This window comes from Neolamprologus brichardi, chromosome 4 (genome assembly GCF_056152115.1).
Source record: "Neolamprologus brichardi isolate AB-2024 chromosome 4, ASM5615211v1, whole genome shotgun sequence".
NCBI lineage: Eukaryota > Metazoa > Chordata > Actinopteri > Cichliformes > Cichlidae > Neolamprologus > Neolamprologus brichardi.
The window spans coordinates 20,476,871-20,499,803 of NC_142107.1; the positions used below are offsets into that span (position 1 = coordinate 20,476,871).

The following is a 22,933-nucleotide window of genomic DNA, read 5'->3' on the forward strand; positions in this document are numbered from 1 at the left end:
GCATCACATCATTACTGCAGGAATAGCAGAAGACAAAAAATAATACAAATTTTTAAAAAATTACAATCTTTTGTCAGAAAAGCCACTCTGTGGACCTGTGGCAGGTGGGGGTCCTGTTCCATGAGGCAGGAACTATAGAGACAGAGAAAACAGAGACCTCCACCTCTGTGGACAGTAAGGGTCAGCCAGCTTCCTTGCACCGCAACATTTATTGTAGGTCACAGTAGCAATCATTGTTTAAATAAAAGACATCTGTTCTTTGTTTTGCAATCAGTCACACTAATGGAAGCATTTTGTGTTACAGATGGAACCTTGGATATGATGTGGATATTTGGGTAAGGAACAGAAATGAAACAGAAATGATTTTTAAGACTCTAAGACTAAACTAAAGGAATTTAAAGGGGTGTTTTAAAAGCAGACAGACTGTCTGAATGTAATCTGATTACATGTAATGTTTGTCTTTGTTCAAAGATTGAGATTCACTTATTATGTCAAACAGCATTTGAAAGGTACGGTGTCTGTACCACTGAAAATCACATATAGCAGACTCTGTGGGTCTTTCCAGAACTGGACCCAGCTGAAGGTATTAGAGGCTCCATAATGGATCAGCAAACCATGTCCTACAGAAAAAGATGAAGGACTCAAGGTTCAGGTTCAGCATGGCCATTTTGCGGCTCATCCTGTCTCGACGGAATTTTTATGTTCATATTTCATTTATTTTGTTTGTATTCTGTTCCCTGGTCCTTATCTAAAATGGCTCATAACATGTTTGCCTTTACAGATAAAACTTACATTCAATAAAGACCTGTAAAGCTGCCCTGCATTTTTTTTCAGTTAAATAGGAAACCATTACTATGATCTAACTATGACTATTAACAATAACTCGATAAAACATCTCTCCTACAGCTACAAGAGAGCAAACAGTGAAGGCTGACATTAGATTAGATTAGATTAGAAATTACAAATGGCCACACTGGGGAACATTACAGCAGAGTTTTTCCGTAACTCTCATTAAGAAATACAGTCCATCCATCCATTTTCAGCCCCTTGGAGGCAGAAGTCTAACACAAAAGGGAGGACCTCCCTCTGCAGCCACCTCCTCCAGCTCATCTGGGAGAAATCCTAGGCGTTTCCAGAACAGCTGTAAAGATGTCATTTTTCCAGGCATGAACAGCAAAATAAGGTTGTTAAATCCATCAGGGTTGTGGATTTCTCTATTACTATGGGTGTGACGATCACAGGTTCATAAATAAACTGTGTCCCCATATGTTTTTATGGTCAGTTTCTTTCACATGCAAATTGTTATGCTACGAGGTTGACAGAGTGGTCCAAGCTAATCAAAATGACTTTCCCCACCTCCCCTCCTGCTTTCTAAGACAGTAATCCTTACTTCAGTGCTCTGAGACAGGCGGTCATCACTGACACGCACATTCCTGGGCCCACTGGGTTAAAGAGGAGACGCTCCTCTTTATTTTCCCGTTGCCATGGTGAAATCTGCATCTAGAAACTCAGACTTAATCAACTTGTCGCAATAAAATGCAACTGCGCCATCTAGTGGCGCAACTGAACACACCAACAAAGTTAAAAAAAAAAAAAAAGATAATAGATTGATTTCATTGACCTAACTTCCCATCATTATTTTGATGTGGGAAATCTAGTGGCCTACTCCTTTTGATATGACCTATTTGTTTGAAATTTCCCTTTAGTTCCTTACAAAATATAAATAAATACAGTAACTGACACTAATAACCAGAGATGGGCAGTAACGCCTTACGCGTTACTGTAATCCGATTACTTTTTTCAAGTAACGAGTAAAGTAAGGGATTACTATTGCAAAAACTGTAATTAGATTACCGTTACTTTCCTGTAGGAACGCTGCGTTACTGCGTTACTAAAACCGTGACTTTTTTGCAAGAATGTCTCATGACAGTGACGTAAGCAAGTGCTGCGTTCGTGAAAACAGCTGTGTGTAGATCAACAATGGATAATATATCGAGTGCGGGAGAGAGTATGAGCATTCAGCGTTTAAAGCGTGGAAGTACTGACCTTACTTTGAGTTTGATTCCATAAAAAGTGACAAAAACATTAGTGTCTGTTGTGCGTGGGAAGAAAACTTCTTTTTACAGCGAAAAAAAACCCTAAACTTCCAAGCAAACACAGAGTGCGCTGTGACATAATGGGAAATTCTACGGAGCCCCGCAGGGGACATGGGAGAAAAAAAAATTATGACGGACTTTTGCGAGATCTCGCAAAAGTCCGTCTTAATTTTTTTGTTTGTTTTGCGAGATCTCGCAAAACAAACTCGGGATCTCGCAAAACTTTTGCGAGATCTCGCAAATGTTTTAGCCGCATTCTTCGGACGCTGGCTCGAAGCTGACCGATGTGCTGGGAAAGCGGTGTTCCTCCCGGCTGTAGTTAGCTTTGAGCTAACGGGAAGAATGCGGCTAAAACTTTTGCGAGTTTGTTTTGCGAGATCTCGCAAAACACACTCGGGATCTCGCAAAACTTTTGATCTCGCAAAACTTTTGCGAGATCTTGCAAAACAAAACAAAAAGTTTTGCGAGATCCCGAGTTTGTTTTGCGAGATCTTGCAAAACTTTTGCGAGATCTCGCAAAACAAACTCGGGATCTCGCAAAACTTTTGATCTCGCAAAACTTTTGCGAGATCTCGCAAAACAAAACAAAAAGTTTTGCGAGATCCCGAGTTTGTTTTGCAAGATCCCGAGTTAGTTTTGCGAGATCTCGCAAAAGTCCGTCTTAATTTTTTTTTCTCCCATGTCCCCTGCGGGGCTCCGTAAAATTCACAGAGAAACTGGCGGATTCTTCCACTGACCGCTGCGGCACACCTGCACCAAGGTAAACCTCCGCCTACCCAACTCCTGCTTTACAGGTGAAAATAGAGCAAAAGGGCCGCTGAGTCTTTGACTTTATTTATTTTCTGGTGTGTTTTACTTGCATCTATTTGAAAGAGTGAGTGTAAACACACACACACACACACAAAAAAATTATTTTATGTGCTGGAATGTGCAGAAAATAGGTTTAAATATTAAACAAATTTCTTCCAGTCAGAGAATGTTGCATATAATTTAATTTTTGCTTGATGCATAAAGTTAAAAGATTAAAACTAATAAAACAAGTTTTAAAAAGGGACTTTTCCATTTTATTACATTTTGTATGATGGATTATGTAGAAAAAGTAGAATTGGGCTGAAAGATCTATCGCTTTATCACCTATTCAGGTTGTAAATTGTGTTTTTAAAAAGTAACTAAGTAACTAAGTAATTAATTACTTTTGAAAATAAGGAATCAGTAAAGTAACGGGATTACTTTTTGGGGGAAGTAATCAGTAATTAGTTACTGATTACTTTTTTCAAGTAACTTGACCAACACTGCTAATAAATGAAAACAGCTAAGCAAATGAACAGCGGAAGACATCTGTGTTTATCTATGCATTTGGAGGTATGGAGATGTCTGGGAGAGAGGGTGGTGGGCTTTTAATCAGATTGTTTAACACTGTCCTGGAGAGTGAGAGGATGTCTGATGAATTAACTGATTGGTACTTATTTTAGAAAACAAGGATGATGTTCTTTAAAAGTTTTCAAAAATGGTGTGGCAAGAGGTTCACAAGAGCTGTAATCTCTCCCCATACTTTCAAAAATATGCACCCCTGTGGCACAACCCAAAAATAAAAATAGGTAAACAAACAATTTATTGGCCACAGTGGCACAAAAAAGGCATAAGATTAATAAGTGATTTATATGAAGATAACATGTTTATGTCCTTCAATGATTTGACAGTAAAGTTTAATTTGGAAGGACCCGGCCATTTTTGGCGATATTTACAAATGAGAGACTGTCTGAAAGATAAAATAAAATTGTCTCAGGAAAAAAATGTCATAGAGAATTTCTTTGTACTTCCAACCTTAACTGCAAAGGCATCAAAATGGTATTTGTTTAATATTTAAACCTATTTTCTGCACATTCCAGCACATAAAATAATTTTTTTTGTGTGTGTGTTTATACATTTATGTCATTGGGTTAAAAACAACATATGTAAAAGTCTTAAAGGGGCTTGGGAAAAAGATCTGGATTGTTCCTTCGATGAGGGAACATGGGATTCAATTATTTCTGAAAATGGGTTCTACATTAGGGAAGCTAGAGGCAAACGTATTCAATATAAAATTCTCAATAGGTACTATTATACACCAACAAGACTTTATAAAATGGGAATCAGTAAAGACGACCTGTGCTGGAAGTGCCAAGAAGGAAAAGGTACGTTCGTACATGCTTTATGGGAATGTCCACTGGTCTCCCCAATATGGGAAAATGTTTTAAAATATATGGAGGGTTGGGTGAAACTTAAATTACCTAGATCACCAAGACTGTGCCTATTGGGGGACAGAGGTGGGTGCCAAAGTTAGACAAAGCAGGCTTTAGAGTGTTAAACACTGGGATTGTGACGTGTGTTCGTCTCATTTTAACACTTTGGAAAGACCTTTGGACTCCAACCCTAAAAAAGTGGAAGGAGAAAATGACTGAAAATGCCGCATGTGAGAAAATGCTGGGAAGACTGAGCAGTAAGACAGAGACTCTAACAGAACAATGGGACAGTTTTTTTGTTTATATGGGCCTACAACATGAAGACAATGTGAGATACAGTATGAATTAAGAATTAACTGTGTGTGCAACAGTTTATCTATTTATTTATTTATTTTATATATTTATTTATTTTTCTTCACTGAGTGTGGTTTTTGTTGTTGTTTTGGGTTGTTATGTTATGGTTTTCTTAATTGTTCAAAATAATAATAATAAAAAAAATTTAATTATAAAAAAAAGAAAACAAGGATGATGTGCAGACAGAGGGACAAAAGTGATGAGCCATACCATGAATATATAGGAAAGAGTTGTTGGAGCTAGGTTGAGGACAGAGGTGATGCTCAGCGAACAGCAGTATGATTTCATGCCAAGAAGGAGCACTGCAGATGAGATGTTTGTTTTGAGACTGTTGATGAAGAGTAGAGAAGTTCAGAACGCGTTGCTCTGTGTCTTTGTGGATTTAGAGAAAGGCTACAATAAGTTGTCAAAAAGAAACTGCAAAACTGCAATGAGGAAGTCAGGAGGCAGAAAAGTATGTGAGGGCCGTGACATGTACGAGGACAGGAAGATAGTGGCAAGGTGTGCAATAGGTAGGGGTGGGACTACATCGGATATTAACTCTGAGCTCTTTCTTGTTTGCATTGGTGTTGGACAGAATGACAGATGAGGTCAGGCAGGAGTCTCTATGAACTATAATGACGATGAAAGTAGGTAACAGGTGGAAGAAAACCTGGAGAGGTGAAGATATGCTGAATTAAACTCAATAGAAGCAGGAAGGGGGCATATGTCCTATTAACCTGTAACAATTGTGATACTTGCTTCTAATAAAAGATATATGAAACATAAACTCAATAGAAGCATAGCAGAAAATGTGTGTGAATGAGACCGAGACAGGCGTAATAGTAAACATGTGAGGAGAGCTAGTCAAGGTAGATGAGTTTAAATGAGCCACACCATCAAAAGTAACAGACAGCGCGCAACAAAGTTGAGGAAATTGCAGGCCAGGTGAGGTGAAGCAGGTGGAGACAAGCACCAGGGGTGATTTTTCACAAAAGGATAGCAACAAGAGTGAAAGAAAAGATTTACAAGGCGGTAGTGATGTATGGTTTGAAGATGGTGACACTGACAAAAAGAACCATTCAGCCATTAGTGAAACACTTTCCATTAACATAACAATCCAAAGTAGTAAACAGTGCAGTGGGGGTGTTTAACATAGATATGTAAGAAACAAACGTCATTGTTCACAACAATAAAAAAATTAGACATATCTATTGATATTATCCCGAATTTCTAAATTAGTTTTTATGGAAGCGATGACAGTGTGTAAGCAGGGAGGTTCCTGTACGTGTGCGTGCTCGTCGTCTTTTGACGCGAACGCGCGCGTAGCTGTCAGTAGGAAATACAGGCTGTTCGTGTCTGCCGAGCCCCTGCGGCTGTGCCTGGACATCTGATCACAGAAAGTCGGCCTATTACAAAATGAAAATTATCACTTACAGACTCGCTTGACTTTGGTGAGAATGCGTCGAACAAGTGCGCATGTGTAACCGCGGTACCGAGGCATCCCGCTAGCTAGCACGGCTAACAGAAACAGAACACTATCGAGGCTAATGCTAATAGTTAAATAAGCTAACTTAGCTAGCTGTTAACTTAGCTAGCTAGCTCACGGATTGCGGGACGTTTGTTCTCCCAGCTCATCTCCCCGTTCAGCGGTTCCTGCCCCTGTGTCGCCTTTTCGTGTTCTCATTAATTGGATAAGGTTACGGAACCGGAGCTGTGGCGGGGGGACGAGACGACAGGAACCCCCTGGCTGGCTATCCAGGCGGACCGATCACAGTGACACGCCGGTGTGGGTGAGTTGAAGAGTGGAGTTGAAGTTATAGTTGATAGGGGGGCAGCGGGGTGGACAAGGCCTGTGGACGTTGCTCAGCTGGGGCCTGGCAGGGAGGCAGGGTGGGTGTTAACTATTAGCTGCTCGTAAAATGTTGCCTTAGCGCGCTGAATCGGGAAGTTGAGTCGCTTGTAGCAAGGCCTCTTGAGAGGACATAACAACAAAGTGACTGTGACTATTGTGGTGGTGTTATTAGCTGCTAGCTCGTAACACATAGCTGTCTGGAGAAGCCACCACAAACATGAACCTGCTCCATCAGCAAAAAGGCTGGATCACCATGGTTGTCCGTCCGCTTTGTTGAATACCAGTGCACTCGTGCATTTAATGAGGAAATTGCATTTTCTGGGACACTGGCTTAATCATCGATTAAGTAAATTTCTGATGTATTTGCTCAGAGTTTTCATTTTTGTGTGTTTTTTGCCGTGAGCCTTTGTGTGAGTACAAATAAGAAGTTCCTGAATTATGTAGACACAACACTATCACTTCACTGTACATTATAGGCTTTCGTGGCAAAAGAGGAAATGTAGCTTCGTGTATCTGTTGGTGTTAGGTTTATGTTGATAGCACACTTGATATTGTGAGGGAAATCTCGGATGGACTGTGAATTTTTTTTTTTTATAGTGAATGTATTATATTAGTTTAAAAATAATATTAATTAAAAATTTTGACTCATTCTTAAACTGCTTCTGTTTTAAGAAGAGTTGCAAATGAATTGTTAGAAGTCTGTTTTCATACACTTTCACACCCATGCTTTATTTTATTATTGACCCGTTGCTGTTAAGATTTGTGTCTTTATCCCTCTGTAGAAGCACTATTTGTGTAGCTGTGAGTTTAATATTATTACAATTAAAATTCAACTGCTTGTCTTTTTCTTTTTCTAAAGGAGAGAGTGGAACCATGGCTGAGCTTTCCACCTTATCCCCATCCCCACCTGCTTTGGGTGATCCTCATGCAGCTCCATCTATCCCTCCGTCATCACCAGGGCTTCCTCCACCTAACAGCACTGCTACAGAGTCTCCCAGGGAGGTGTCCATACCCAAGTCTTCCCTTTTTAATGACAAAGCTTTGAGTGGAAAAACTTCTGCAGTACTGGCAGGGGGGTCTCCCTTGAATCCCCACCGATCCTCAAATCCTCCCGACCTCACAGCTGAGGCTCCCCCTCTATCATCGGTACAGCAGCCTGCTCCAGGGAATGAAGAATCAGCAGGAAAGCCACCAGCTCCGAGCGAAGTGGCACAGGCGTCCCCCTCTCCTGATCTAAATCCTGGTCCTAACCTGCATGTCACCTGTAACCCAAATCCTGTTGTAGAAGAAGCTCCACAACCCCAGACGACTGCAGGTCCCAATCCCGCACCTGCTCCTCCAGTCTTATCATCATCAGCAACAGCAGCTGAAGGAGAAAAACCTCAGCCGCTCCAAGAAGCACAAAATGCTCCAAACGAGCCTCCACCTTTGTACCCAAAGCCTGGTACTCCCAATGAAGCCAGGATGGGAGAACTGCCTGCTACTCCTACCAGAGCTGAACCCCACAGCCCACCACTCCCCCTGATCCAAGAGCCACCGTTGTCCTTCGCTCTACCCAAACCCCGGCCGGCACCAGACACCCTCAGTTACCTTGAGTCAGCCAGCCTGATGTCGGGAACTTTGGAGTCTCTGTCTGGACTGGGAGAAGATGGCAGCTCCGTGGGGTCAGATTCAGAGATTAATGGCCTAACTGTCAGACGCACTGACAAGTATGGCTTCCTAGGTGGGAATCAGTACAGTGAAGGGGGGTAAGTACACATTAACCAGTCACACACACTCCCAGCTACTGTGCGGCATGTGCTGTGCCGCTGTGTAATATTAATATTTTAAACAAAACAGAGCAAAAATCTGCTTTTTCATGCTTAGCTTCACTGCAGGTGGATCACTATTTGTAATGTGAGACACTATTAAATCATGACCACAGAATTGGTTTACTCAGAAAAGTGTAACTCTTGCTTGACTGTTTTCCTATGGCCACTTTACACCATCTGACTCACAGAGATTGTCTTCTCCATCCCAGCCTCCCTTTCCTGCCTTCCTCTTCTTCTATGCTACTCTAAACATATCTGTCTGTCCTTTATCTCCCCTTGGTCTGACTCAGATAGTGCTGAGAGCGCTTTTGTGACTCATTATGTACTGACTCTGTCTGTGGTGTATTTCCTATCGCACCCATCTGCTCTCTTCCTCCCCTTTTTTGTCAGATTTGCTTTTACTTTTCTGGCAAGCTAATTGCTCTTCCTCTGTTGAATAATTAAAGTCTTATTGATTTGCCCTGGGTGTCAGTGCCAGTCAATTCCTGTCATTGTTTGTGATTTTTTGCGAGTTAGCAAAATATTGTGCAAATTGAGGCAAGCCATTCGTGTCATTAGATTAAAGTTACAAATCTCAAAGTGTAGTTTTTAGTGGTATCAAAAGAACAAAGAACTTCCTCATTCTGTCAGCATAAAGTCATTTTATATTACTCACTATTGCAGTGAAAAGGAAGTTCGAGTTGAAGTTGCACGACAGCGGGAGATGAAATGGATTGACATGTTCTGCCACTGGGATAAGTGGGTCAAACATCGCTTCCAGAAGGTACACGCACAGCAGCCTTTCAGTATGTGATGGTAAAAGTGAGAACAGAACTGCTACAAAATTAAATAACAGAACAATCAAGTCACACATCTGATCTTTATTAATGAAACATTCAAGTTGAAAATCTTTATTTATAACGTCACTGCTGCCAGTAAAAACTAGAATCTCACACACAGAAACCCCCTAAAGAACATATAGTATGAATTAATGATGGGTAAACGTTATGTCAGAGCCGATGGCCTAAATGTCTGCCTTACAGGTGAAGCTGCGCTGTAGGAAGGGGATTCCATCCTCTCTCAGAGCAAGAGCCTGGCAGCTGCTGTCCAACAGTGAGGAGCTTCTAAGAGACAACCCTGGGAAATTTGAGGTATCACAGTTGTCATGTCATTTTTAGCACTAATGAACTAGTTTTCATTTATTCAATGTAGAAAGTGGAATAAATACAAATTATTCGATCTCTGTTATTCAACTTGATTCTCTTTCAATTTAAGACAATTGCAGCTGGTTTGAAAACATTTTGGGAGATATCATTAGTATTGACTAAGTGGCTTGTAGTGGGGTTGAGAAGGCCACTTGCAGCTCCAGGAGTGCTAAAGGGGCGCAGGCGCAGGCCTAGTGAGCAATAAGCCTCTTATCAGGACCAGTAATCCTGCCTGTTGATGCCCTGCCCCTCTGAGAGGGTCTGGCCTTGACTAGGCGGTGTCCAGCCATTTACTAACTTATTGTTCCTCTTATCTATGAAAGAATTTCTTTGCCAGCATTTTTATTTTTAGTTAATAATTAAATGTCCTGTATAATCCACTTTTATGGCTAAAAAATAATTTTCAGAGAATTTATTGATAACCTTTTTGTTTGTTTGTTTGTTTTTTCTTTCGCTACAGGAGCTGGAGAGAGAGCAGGGAGAGGCTAAATGGTTGGACATTATAGAGAAGGATCTCCACAGGCAGTTCCCCTTTCATGAGATGTTTGCTGCTCGCGGTGGCCACGGGTAAAACAATAAACACAAACACAGTCTATTTTATACCAGAGGAACCATGGTATGCACGATTGATTAAAAAAGGAACACCATGCACTCTGCACTACTTGGAAATGATTTGATCCTTGTAGCTGCGTATCAGGGCAGGGTCACAGTAGGATGTTACTATATCTGTCGGTAAACATTAAGGCTGTGCCATATAATAATATCCTGAATAAAACACAGAATCACAATAGCTCAATGAAAAAGGACTAATAAAAGCTGCTGGCTGTGGGTCTGCAATCAGCAATAAAACGTTCAATTTCTTCTTTTTTTTTTTTTTTAAGGCTTTATCAGACACTCCTGGTAAACTTTTGTTATTGTTTTTTAGGGAAATTTGACTTCCACAATAAAACAAATTGGATTCGATTAAAGGCAGAATCAAAAATAGCAGTAACAGTGATATCAGACATTCAAAGATGAAATGAAAAAAAGGGTAACGTGACAAAACAGAGCCAATGAACAAAACAAATGTGTACTTTAAAAAGATGTTTGAAGTAATCCTTGTATAGAATAATTAATATTCTTTCATTTTCTTTCAAGTTTATTGAAATAAATTCTTTATTTATTATTATTTATCATTTATGTAATTTTTTTTGAATAGCTCATGAACTGGAGGTAACACCCAAGTTCCCCTTGTAAGCCACTGAATAATTGTCATGCTTGTTCTTGCAGGCAACAGGATCTGTACCGAATCCTCAAGGCCTACACCATCTACCGGCCCGATGAGGGTTACTGCCAGGCCCAAGCGCCGGTGGCTGCAGTGCTGCTCATGCACATGCCTGCAGAGGTGAGGGGTGGAATGGTTAGGTTACTGTTTCTCATTAGGTTTTGAGTGTTAGTTTCACAATGATGACTTCAGAAGCGTGATTTCTTGAGAAAGTCTCATGAATATATGAACAATGACTTGTGGTGAAAGTCTTTTTTTACTACAAAAGAAGGAAAGTAAATGCAGGTACGTTAAATACCGTCCAGTTTACTTTTGTCCTCCATATCTAAACATGTATCATTTGAAGCAGTGTTTTAAATCCGGTGTGCAGCATTTGTTTTCACATAAGAGAAAAAAAGGAAACTGGATGAATTGACGCATTGGATGATGAGTTAATCTTACAACCTTTAGTTAGGTGTGTGGTCAGACTTTCTTAGAAATCGAGGATGTTTTGTTTTAGCCTTGGTCTTTCTATTTATCCCTCCCCTGCTGACACGTTAATAAAGAGAGGGCGCGTGACAAAAGAGAGTAGGCAGAGCGAGAAAACAAAACACATCTGAAACGTGACTTTATTTGGTTGTTATTTCACTGGAAAGTCTTCTTAATTAAAAATAGGAGACCGAAGAAGTCTAAAATGCTTATTGCACCGCCCCTAACCCATATTACAAGGTGACATCATTTCTTTCTGTGACCTCACTTCTGTCTGCCATGGAAACAGCGTGGGCTGATGTTTTTACAGTATTGTGACCACACCTGCTTAAATGTTACTGTCGCAGTGTGAAATCTAAGTTTGCTCATTTCTTTAAATAAACAGGTGAGCATGAACTGTGTTATGTAAGGCTTGTTTTCTCACGTCAATACCTCATAGCAAACTGCGCCTTTATCTCTTTGTCACAATTAGACTTGTAGATTTTTTTTCAGATGATGCTTTCTTATGAAACCAACATCTATTTAAAGCTGGACAAGCTGATTTTTGTTTGTTTGACATAAAAAGATGTATTCAGGAAATAATTGATGTTGTTCAGTCAAGTTTTGCTCTTTGTTTTAGTGGTTAATGCTTTGATATTAAATACACTTGCTTAGCAAACACACGTAGCAGCAGAGGGCATAATAATGCACATATCTGCTTTAAACACACTCGGATTATACTCAATTTTGGTTACAACACTGATGAGAAGTTCTACTTTTTATATTGTTTCTTAGTATTTTGCAATCTACTTGTAGTGTAGTGTCCACATAGTCCTCTCCCACACTATAATAAGTCAGAATATATTTGTTTTTCAATCTACAATTTATTGTTTGCAGTGCAAGCCTTTAACTTTTCTTTCTGTTTCACAGCAAGCGTTTTGGTGCCTCGTCCAAATATGTGAGAAATATCTTCCTGGCTACTACAGTGCAGGGCTGGTGAGTGAATAAACATGTATTGTTAGTCTGTTACACAGTTATCTCAGTTTTAATAACTTTGTTTTATTTATTTTTTCCTTTAGGAAGCGATTCAACTTGATGGCGAGATCTTTTTCTCTGTGCTGCGTCGCACGTGTCCAATGGCGTATCGTCATCTTAAGAAGTTCAAGATCGACCCCATTCTCTACATGACCGAGTGGTTCATGTGTATCTTCTCGCGCACTTTACCATGGTCCTCTGTCCTGCGTGTATGGGACATGTTCTTCTGTGAAGGTACCGTTAATATCTGCTGGTTTCACAGCCAGTTGTCTGCGCTTTTGTCTGTTTAGTTAATTTGATCCATGTACCTCTGTTTATAAATTACTTGCAAATGTGCATGAAACAGTCTGACCTTAAATATCCAATCCAATTTTATTTATAAAGCGCTTTAAAATAGCCAGCACAGGACCAGAGTGCTGTACATTAAATAAGTTAAGAACAATAGAATAAAATAAAACAGCAAAAAAAATAAAATAAAACCTAAATGCATCAAATTAAATTTAAAGTGTAAATAGCAGGTACTTTACGACCAGCAACCTGATTTGATTAAATGCAGGAGCTGTAAGAATGCAGCATTTTACAGTTTGTTGGTTTTTTGTTAAATAATTTTTATTTTAATCCTGTGGAAAAAGAGAAAAAGGGTGTTTTTTCCATCTCTGTATTTTTGCTATTGGATTCTGCCGTAGTAGTTTTTCATGATTCACCATTCAAAGTAACCCACGTTTATCTGGCGCTGGGGCTTTTGCAGTCATAGTGTTGATCCTCTTCAAGCTATTGTAGCTCCCCTTTCTCCTCCCTTTAAAGCTGCTCTATTCAAAAATGCTCGAAACATGGCGGTGTGGCTGCAACCACAGATGCCCCGCCCTCTTCTGTGGTCGCAGCCAGAGCGGTGTGCCTGAGATGACCATATTAGGAATATCAGCCCTCATTTACATCGTACACAACCAAGAATAGAAAATGTCTATGTCCTCAACTGTATCGGTGTTTGACTTGTGAAAATAAGAAAATGCATAATTCTTCCCCTTTAACAGAACTTTGAGAACTGCTTTTTTTTCTAGATTTCTTTTATAGATCTAGTTTTTCTAGATTGAAAGAAACCTAACTTAAGTGTCTGTGTGTAGGAGTGAAGATAGTCTTCCGTGTCGGCCTGGTGCTACTGAAACAGATGCTTGGTTCTGTGGATAAACTTCGGGAACTTCAGGGCATGTATGAGACCATGGAGCGTCTAAGAAACATCTCACCCGACACTATCAGAGAGGACATATTGGTACAGGAGGTCAGTGCTTATGGAGGCCGTGTACATAAAACTTGTTTCTGTTTTTACTCAGAGACACGAGTTATTAGTCATTTTATCCTGTCGTGGCTCATCTTGTTATCCTCACTTCCTCTGTCTGTCTCTACTTTGTCTGATGTTTTGTTGTCCAGATCGTCGCTCTCCCAGTGACTGAGGCACTCATAGAGAGAGAGTGCAACATTCAGGTGAGGAAGTGGAGGGAGTCCAGAGGGGAACTTGTGCACCAGCCCGGACGCCGCCTTCACGGCACAAGAGCTATCTTTGAGTACAAACGCAGAGCTGCTTCCATCAGCTCTGGTGGAAGCTTCTCTTTCCTAGGAAGCTCGATCCCACCACCAGGACCCCTCAGGGCCTCTTCCAGTCTGCTGTCACTCCCTGGCTTCCGCAAATCTAAGGCTCCTTTCCACTCCCACGCCAAGAAGGGCTCCTTCTCAGGGCCGTCAGGATTTGAGGGTTTTCCACCTCCGTCACCACCCGCAGTAACATCGAGCTCGAACCGAGGGCCCAGCCAGAAACCACCTATGCCCCCAGGGGCAGGTCATAAGGCAGCACCACAGAGCCCCTTAGTATCAAATGTGGCTAGTTCATCTCATGGTCCTGCTCCAGCCTCAGAGAGCACATCAGCACAGGGCGAGCCTGCTTCTTCGGCCCCAATGCAAAGCACACCACAACCCCCCGCTACTCTGGCCCCCTCTCCTAAGATCGTCTCGGAGCAAATTACTCCCACTATCCCGTCTCCTACTGCAAACAACACCCCTCTGCCCCCATTACCAGATTCAAAAAAAGAAACGGCACCTCCATCAGCCGATGCCGCAAATGTGGAGGAAGAAGGAAAGAAGAAGAAGAAAAGCAAAGAGGACAAGAAGAAGGAGAAGGAAGATGAGAAGAAAAAACAGAAGGAAAAAAAGGAAAAAGAAAAGGCTGAAAAAGAGAGGCTCAAAAAAGAGAAAGAGAAGCTAGAAAAAGAGAAGAAGAAGGGGGGCAAGAAAAAAGACAAAGGAGGAGGAGGAGGGGATGCAGAGGACAAAAATGGAGCTGCAGCAGCGAAAGAGTCGGCCTAATTTTCCACCTCGTCATTCCAGGATAACAAAAAAAGGGAGGCTGAACAAACAAAACAACACAAAAAAAGAGGTCAGGGGAACAAAAGATCCCCAAAAACAGTGACTAATATAAAAATGGGATGGCTTCCTATATAATGCATCATTTCAAGGATTTAAAGTAGTCTAAGGACTATGTTGGAGAAAACTGGATCATGGTTTCAACAGCACTTTTTGCCTCTCGTGAGATGGGACAAAATTTCCTTTTTTTCTTTCTTTTTTCCCCCAACTGGAGCATGGACTGTGAAACTTTTTTTTAATTATTATATATATAAAGGATTGCAGTCACTTTCTGTTTTAGTTTTTTAAATTCTTTTTTTTCCTCTTCTTTTTTTAATTATTTTAATCAAACTGATGGCAGTGGTGTGAGGAAAAATCATCTCAAACGCTTGCAGAAGTTGTTACGGTGCCATAGAAAATGTAAATAAAAGGTCTACCTACGATACATAGGATCGTGTTAACACTCCATATGCCCCGTCACGTCTCATCTGATGAAAAGGGTTATTTGGGGGAGGGGAGAAAACGAAAATAAATCATTTAAAGTCTCAAACGCAGGCACTGAAGACAGAAATGCTAGTAATATTGTTGAGGATGTATTTATTGTCACGTTTAATGTTGTCTGTGCCTTAGTAGTATAGTGAAATGTGTCAATGTGCTTTGTGTGGCCTCCCTTTTTGTTTTAAATCAAACTACCATTGAATCCCTTCTGTGTTTTCAAACTTTTACTAGATTAGATAAAAAAAAACAACAAAAACAAAAGAGGGGGAAGTAGAGGAAAAACAGTACCTTGTAGTCTTGTAGTGACGGCAGTGTTTTAATGGGTCACTCTTTTTTTGTTTTTGTTTTGGATAAGCAGGTAATGTTTTTATTTTAGGTTTTAGGGTTTTCTTTTTTCTTTTTTCAAGGGTTAAAAAAATGAGGTACAACATTATCAGTAAATTGCTTGAGTGCTAACATGCAAGCAGTATCTGTGCACAAGTCCTGCAGACCAAATATCCTTCTGTGAGTTTAGTATTATTTCAGTTTCATTGAACAAAATAGTGTGCACAGGTATGGGTTCCTTAACTCATTAGAATGTGATTTCAAGTATCGTAAGAGAATGAAGAATTTTTCTTTTCTTTTTTTTGTTTGTTTGTTTTGGGTTTTTTTGCACTTGTCATTTTGTCACAAAGCACCACTGAAGGTGACCACTCCTTTAGTGCGGTGACATGGAAAACAAGCGTCTCAGCAGGCTGGTTTCAGCCTTGTGGACCTATAGGAAGCCACTTGACTGGAGGTGCCAGGTGTGCCAATGTAGCATTAACCTCTGATCTTTGACCTTTTGGGCTCTGATGTATTTATGTAAAAAGTGGTTAATTTAATCAAATATAGTATATTATGAATTATTATTATTATTTTGGATCTGAGTATTTTTCTATCTAAGAGACACCTGGTTGACTGGAATGGAGGCTGACTACACAGCGTAGTTGCAGAGGAACTATTCAAAGTCTTTTATTTTTATTTCATATCTTGTTTTCTTTTTTCTTTTTGCACATTAAGTCTTCAGCTTCAGCAAACTCAATGCATGTCTTTTGGTTTACTTTCACTGTTGGTTTGGTCAGCTTAGGTTCACGAGTCTCCAGTTTACTGAAGTGCAGTATTAACAGACTTGAGTGTGGGGGGGAAAAATGAGCCTTAGACTTGAGAGAACAAACTTTAGAACGACTGACTTTGGCAGAATATTTAGGAACTGAAGGTCTTTGTACTGTGTCATATACTAAAAAGTGGTTTTTAATTGAACATCTTAAGTACTTCTGTCTCACCAAGTTGTGTTGTAACATTCATAATGACTTATGGACTAACTCCCTAATGTATTTACACTCAATGTTCTGTACTGTAACATATTTATGCATACATTAAGTGGCGCTGAACCCTGTCAGTATATGATGAATAGTGCCAGGTAGTTAGTGTAAACCATTTGATGGCAAGAAAAACAAACATCGATGCTCTTTAACTGTACTGTTTGGTAGTTGATGATTAGAGGGACTTTCGTGTACTTGTAGCCAACATGTCCTCCATATTCATTGTTTTCCCACTTGTTTCAAGTCTTCACAGGGCTGTCATTTATATATGAATATGAATATCACACACACACTCTCTTTCCCTCTTCTGTTTCGACGGCAGCGCATCATAGGCACAGATTAAGTGTAGTGTTTAGTGTGGATAATCTGAACACATCTATGCAAACTTTGCATGTGTCTACGTGGTGACAGCAGCACTGATTTTACCTCGTGCTGATCTGAGTGGTGCCGTCAGGGGGGAGGAAAGGATTTTGTGCTTCACCACATGTTTTTGTTTTTTTTCCTGTAACACTTTCAGGCCCGCGGATTATGGTATTTATGAGCAATATGTCCTCGCAGCTCACATCTGGATGATGGTGTCGTTTGTCTTTGTTCAGGGAGCTGGAGGTGACGTGATGATCAAATGAATCTGACACTAGCTGCTCTTTGCTCTGCTCTGCAATAGTGACAAAGCCTATTTGTATCAAGTCCTTTGTGCATTTCTCCATTGACCCTGAAGCTGTAATTCTTAAGTACATTTCATTGGGAATAACTCAACTGATGCAAACATTTCAAAAAAGGAAAATGTCTCAGCTGTGTGGGTTTTTTTTTTTCTTTCTATGCCGTTACGTCTTTAGTGTCTTTAAGTTTACATGTCACTCTCTTCTCTGGCGAAAGTGAAATAAAATCATAGCTAATTGAATTCATTCCTTCAGATCTGCAACTGTTGTATTTATAATTAATGATGATAATGACATTTGTGATGAGTAATAAACCATAATATATTAAATCACTTGGGTAATTTTTTTTCTTTTTTGGTGTGTGGCTTCCATGTTTGGAAAGATTAAAAATCTAGGCTGGATTTAAATAACCAGCATTTAATTTTGAAATTAATAGTCGTCCTCGTCTGTTTTTATTTATAATTGTTCCAGCCATATTTGGCAGGACGAAGCTCCGCCAGATGTTACCAGATGGGTGATTTTTGCTGCTCAAACCCTGCCCCAGAGAGCCACTGAACAGACACACTATTGTACAAAAGAAAAGAGATTTTATTCAGTTTTTTCCCTTTTATTCGTTACAGGAAAGGTGAGGAAGAGTCCAGTCACTGGATTCAAGTCAGCTTATGGAAAAAAAAGGTGATTTGTTAGTTGCTAGAAGGAGGGGAGGGAAAGGAATCGAAGAATTGAATGTTTTCTTTCGGCCCTTTCTCTCCTCTCCTTCAACCTTTTCTTTATTTATTTATTTTTTTTAACTTTTCAAATAAATAAAGTTTCCATCACTTTAATGAGGTAACTTTTTTCTAATCTAACCTGCAAATTCTCTGTCCCCACCTCCTCTACTCAGAAGGACATCTTCAAAATTTGGAATGAAGTCCTCATGCTTGGTGTGTCCCTCCAAATAATGTGTTCCTCTCAGATACCGAGGGAAGCAGAGGGGACGCGATTCATTCACACTAAAGCACCTTTGAGGCTAGAGTGACCGGCCACACAGAGACGAAGAGGTGAGGCGACAGAAGCTGTTTGCACGGAAAGAAAAGTTGGAAATGATGTTACAGGATAATTTTTATTAGTAATAATCATCCTTATTCCCCATAAGCAAACATAGACATCCCTCGGGCGTCAGTCATCTCATGTGTCAGTGTGACAAGTCTTTGGTTTAAACATGAGCGGCTGAGCACCTGGGCTTACACGGAAGGTGAGTGGGAAGAAAGGAGGAAAGAAAAGGACAGGGAAGGCAGAATAGCAAAGGGATTGTTGTCTTTCTTGTCTTCTAGCTTTTTCTTTACTCCTCCTTCTCCTCTCCGTGTGTGATGACGTAGCAGATGTTCTTGTAGTCTACGTTGCCAGCAACATCAGGGGGGAAGGCGGCCCACATGTTCTTAATCTGAGGGAGAAAAGCAAAGTTGGAAATTCACCACATTGAGAAAGTAGCATGGTCCATAATTAAATATTTGGTCCGTCAGTAAAATAATCTAACACTGAAGAATAATAATAAATTATATGTTTAAAGGAACAGAAAGGATTTGTTTTAAAGACTACAAAAATAGTCTATAAATAGACTTGGGTGTACATTTTTGTCAGTAAAGGGAAGACCCATCCCAAATATCCAAAGAAATAAGGGCGCTACCACATCCCAATCTAGATAAAAAATAGAACTTTTTAACTTCTGTTAAATTATTAAATAATTATTTAATGTTAATTAATTTTATTTCTTAAAGATAGGCTGAGTATGGTAAATGGCCTGTATTTATATATAGACCCCAAAGCGCTTTACATATCCAGTCATCCACCCATTCACACACACATTCACACACTGGTGATGGCAAGCTACATTGTAGCCACAGCCACCCTGGGGCGCACTGACAGAAGCGAGGCTGCCGGACACTGGCGCCACCGGGCCCTCTGACCACCACCAGTAGGCAACAGGTGAAGTGTGTTGCCCAAGGACACAACGACCGAGACTGTCCAAGCCGGGGCTCGAACCGGCAACCTTCCGATTACAAGGCGAACTCCCAACTCTTGAGCCACGATCGCCCTTTTAGTAACAGAGCTTTGAGTAACAGTGTACAGTAAGGGCCACTGTGCCAAAATGTGGAATTACTGATTTTACCTCCTCCTTGGTGAACCTGTCGCACTGAGTGGTCAAGAGCTCCTCAAGGCTGGAATAGGTTAAAAAAAAAAAGATTTTAATGGTTTAAAATCTGAATTCTTTCCACTTGGACCAACATAGAGGATAAAAGAGATTGTTTTAAAAGTCCTCACAATTCCTTCTTGATGCTTCCAGTACCCTCGGGGTCCAGGACTTTAAAGGCGCTAAGAATAACGTCTTCGGGATCAGCACCTGGTGAGGACAGGGGGTCGGGTACACAGTGTTAGCGGGAAAATATGCAAGCATTAGCATTAGCACATAACTGTGCATCATGTGTTGGCACCCCTTTATCTGAAAGCACTTAAAAGGAAATCAGGGAACTTTAGCGCCAGTGTAATATAAGTCATTTGGTGAAAATGGGATTCCCACCCTTCAGCTTCTCTCCGAACATGGTGAGGAAGACGGTGAAGTTGATTGGGCCGCTGGCCTCTTTGATCATGGCCTCCAGCTCCTCATTCTTCACGTTCAGCTGGCCTGAAGAGCACGGAAATTAAAATCAAGACGAGAGAGAGAGCGTGAAGTGAATTCGCACATGCTTACTGGGGCGTGAATTGCTTCCATTTGGACTCACCCATTGAGGCCAGCACGTCCCTCAGGTCATCTTTGCTGATGATACCATCTCTGTTCTGGTCAATGATTGTGAAAGCCTGGAAAGAAACGCTTGGGTTTAGTATTGGAAGGAAACACTTGGGGCTGATGCGGTCTGTGTGGTTGGGCGGGATCAGACCTCTTTAGGCATTTACGAACTCCTCAATAGTTTGTTCAATAAAGTGGCAGCTGGTAAGAATCTTTGACACACAAATGACGATAGACGATACTGTGTAAGAAAGAGCCTTAGTGGGCTTTTGGTGGCAGGAGGGGGTGTTTAATCCCCCAACCCCAGTCTTTTCTTACATGTTAATTTGGGAAAGTATCATTAGAGTACAGCTGTCTGATCTGCTCTGCATCTTACAACCATGAAACTTAAGATAACCCCCTGGACTTGAACTTGAACTTCACTCACTGACCTTTCTTTCCACCTTCTCCCCTTGCTCTCCTTTTCCTTACTCTCTCAATCTCACACACATTTGTACTGATAGTTACAAATACATCCTGCTGCCTGCTAGCTTTCCATCCATGCAATGTGCTAAGATCATCCTAATCATTATTACATGTGTTCCCTGTGTGGCACTTAAGAAGCCTGTATCACTTATCAGGGGATAAATATGTTCTATTTGGAGCTCGCATCACTTGGCAACACACTGAAAACCCGTACACCATCGTTTTCCAGAGTCGTGTCGGCGTGCTCTTCTCAAATCAAGTCTCCCTGACCTTAATGATCTCTGACACACAACCTTTAATCTTTATTTTTTACACTTTTTCCTTTTGCTCTTTGTCTTTTCTTTCTAATCTTATCAAATGTTCAGTGACATCTGAAAAATAAACCTTTAAAAATATGTCATACCCAAAAGTGAGTCTAACCCCTTTGTTTTTCTTTTCTGCATCATAACAGGGGTTAGTTTATTCTCCTTGGCATCCCAGACTTTACCCAGCTGTGACAGCTGACAGTAGCTAGGAGGGGGGGGGGGGGAGTCCGAGGTTCAGATGGTGTCGAAATTTCAGCGCTGCTCCTAACGACATTCCTATGATTATTAAACTGTCAGGGGAGAAGTGGAAGCATGCAAAATAGCAACTGCTGTGAAAACAGATCCTTAGAGTTGCTAAACCAAACTCAAATTCTGCACAGATTCAGATTCTGAGGCTATTTAAATATCTTTGACAACTAATCGGAAACTGTCAAACGCTTCCAGGGCGTTCAGCCATCAGGGATGCTTATGGAGTAGGGAGGAAGACGACCTCACCTCTTTGTACTCCTGAATCTGGCTCTGCTCAAACATGGAGAACACATTGGAGGAGCCGCTGTCTCCTGCTGCCTGCCTCCTCTTGGCCTTCTTTGGTGCCTGGAGGACAGAGACAAGCACATCAACTTCAATGAATCTGGGATGCTGATGAGTGCGGAACAAGATTTGGTAACCCTTACTTTTATCAATCTATCTCAATAGGATGTTTAATAATATTAACCTTTCTAAGCTATATAAGCTTTATAAATTATACTAAAATCATAAAAATAATCAATTTTGCATAGCATCTCTAAACTTGTCTGATTGGAAATCAATGCTCATCCAGATTACACTTCAGGTTCAAGTTCAGGTCATCACTCAGGCTTGTTAAAAAAAAAGTTATGCTTGTGTGAAATTTTATAAACTTGATATTTTTCCTCAATTTAGCTTTACCGAACTAATCAATTTGGCTCGCAATGTATCTAAAAACTTGTATCAACTAATAGCAACAATTCATTAGAATCCAAGCCTCTTTACAGCTGCATCATCAAAAATCCAGTTCTCCAAAATCCACACTTCTATTCTGGAATTTCTATTTCAAAATTAGACCAAAAAAAAAATGTAATCCATGGGGTTGGTTCAAACTCTCCTGTAGATATTTCCACCATCACTGTGCAGAGATGTGGGAAGCCTGGTACTCACCATCTTGACAGCTGAGGTTTGGGTGATCAAGAAAGGGAAGACACTGTGTGTGAAGCCGCGTTGTACGTTTATTCCCGGGGGCTTATATACTCATCCGCCAGCCAATCTAACTTTAGCCGCAGCCTCAAGTTTGGATGGGAATAAAAAGAGAGAGAGCGAGAGGGTGTGTGTGTGTATGTGAAATAGAGCGAGAGAGAGAGAGAGCGAGAGGATGGTCAAGGATGAAGTGATGGCAAAAGTGAAGGAGACAGAATGGCGGGGCAGCGTATCACCTTACAGGAGATCAAAAATAGACCCGGGAGTCTTGGAATTAAGTAAACTTGATAGCTGAGGGACCATGTTGCAGGTTTGCAGTCCCACGTGGACTAATAAGGACATTCAGGACATATATACTTGTTGGACGACTGGACACTGCCTCTCCTCCCCTCCTTCTGTCCACCTCCATCCGCCTGCAGAAAGGCACAGAGGCCACTCTGACTTTATTTTTGGTTTGTGATGTCCATTTGCGATATTACAGTTTGACAGGCATTCTATATGCTCAGCAACTGATGCAGCTCTTACCCTGAATGTGCACAGCGCTGCTTTCTTTTTTTAAGCCGTGACAAAGTGACGATGCTGATGTCAAATCTGGGATTTTCCCATGAAAGTTATGATGACAGGAGCTGCTTAGCGGGATCAAATACGTAGTACTACATAAAAACATGCAGCTATTAATAAAACGAGCAACAGCAAGATATATAAGCAATATTTTTTTTACTTAATCCTTACACTGAAATACTTTAGAATCGTGCTGTAGAAAAGGGAGCGTGTCTGAGGATATTCATGCTTACAGACTTAGTTATATAGAATTTCTATTTGTATTTTACCCCCGTCCTTTCTGGATGCATTAATGCAAATGCAAACTGGTCTGTTTTATGAAAAGAGCTTTATGTATTTATTTCCCCTTTCTTTTTCAGTCTTTTCAAACCTATTCCATCGTGGTGAAAGGGGACATTGCCAAAACTGAATTAAATTAATAAGGATAAGGTGTAAACAAAGAGAGCTTAAACAGATTATTTATCCAACAGTCTTATTGTTTAATAATT

General features: G+C 40.6%; 2 protein-coding genes across 3 annotated transcripts; one reads left to right on the top strand and one right to left on the bottom strand.

The window, feature by feature from the left end:
• The first annotated feature begins 5,975 nt into the window (after positions 1–5,975).
• On the top strand, positions 5,976–17,470 carry tbc1d10b (TBC1 domain family, member 10b). 2 transcript variants are annotated; one of them, XM_006803028.3, is made up of 10 exons: positions 5,976–6,444; positions 7,366–8,254; positions 8,981–9,080; positions 9,340–9,447; positions 9,962–10,068; positions 10,771–10,885; positions 12,143–12,208; positions 12,292–12,481; positions 13,369–13,523; positions 13,673–17,470. In XM_006803028.3, exons 2-10 carry the CDS (start codon positions 7,380–7,382, stop codon positions 14,600–14,602), a joined length of 2,646 nt encoding a protein of 881 aa, XP_006803091.1. In that variant the 5' UTR covers positions 5,976–6,444; positions 7,366–7,379; the 3' UTR covers positions 14,603–17,470. The 2 variants fall into 2 exon arrangements, with proteins under 2 accessions (XP_006803091.1, XP_006803092.1); XM_006803029.3 differs by having other exon boundaries at positions 5,976–6,105.
• A 254-nt stretch (positions 17,471–17,724) lies between these two features.
• mylpfa (myosin light chain, phosphorylatable, fast skeletal muscle a) lies at positions 17,725–22,006 on the bottom strand. The gene is made up of 7 exons (XM_006803030.3): positions 21,849–22,006; positions 21,168–21,266; positions 19,898–19,973; positions 19,696–19,800; positions 19,440–19,518; positions 19,288–19,336; positions 17,725–18,561 (listed from the first exon to the last, which is right to left on the bottom strand). Exons 1-7 carry the CDS (start codon positions 21,849–21,851, stop codon positions 18,460–18,462), a joined length of 513 nt encoding a protein of 170 aa, XP_006803093.1. The 5' UTR covers positions 21,852–22,006; the 3' UTR covers positions 17,725–18,459.
• Between the last annotated feature and the right edge of the window lie 927 nt (positions 22,007–22,933).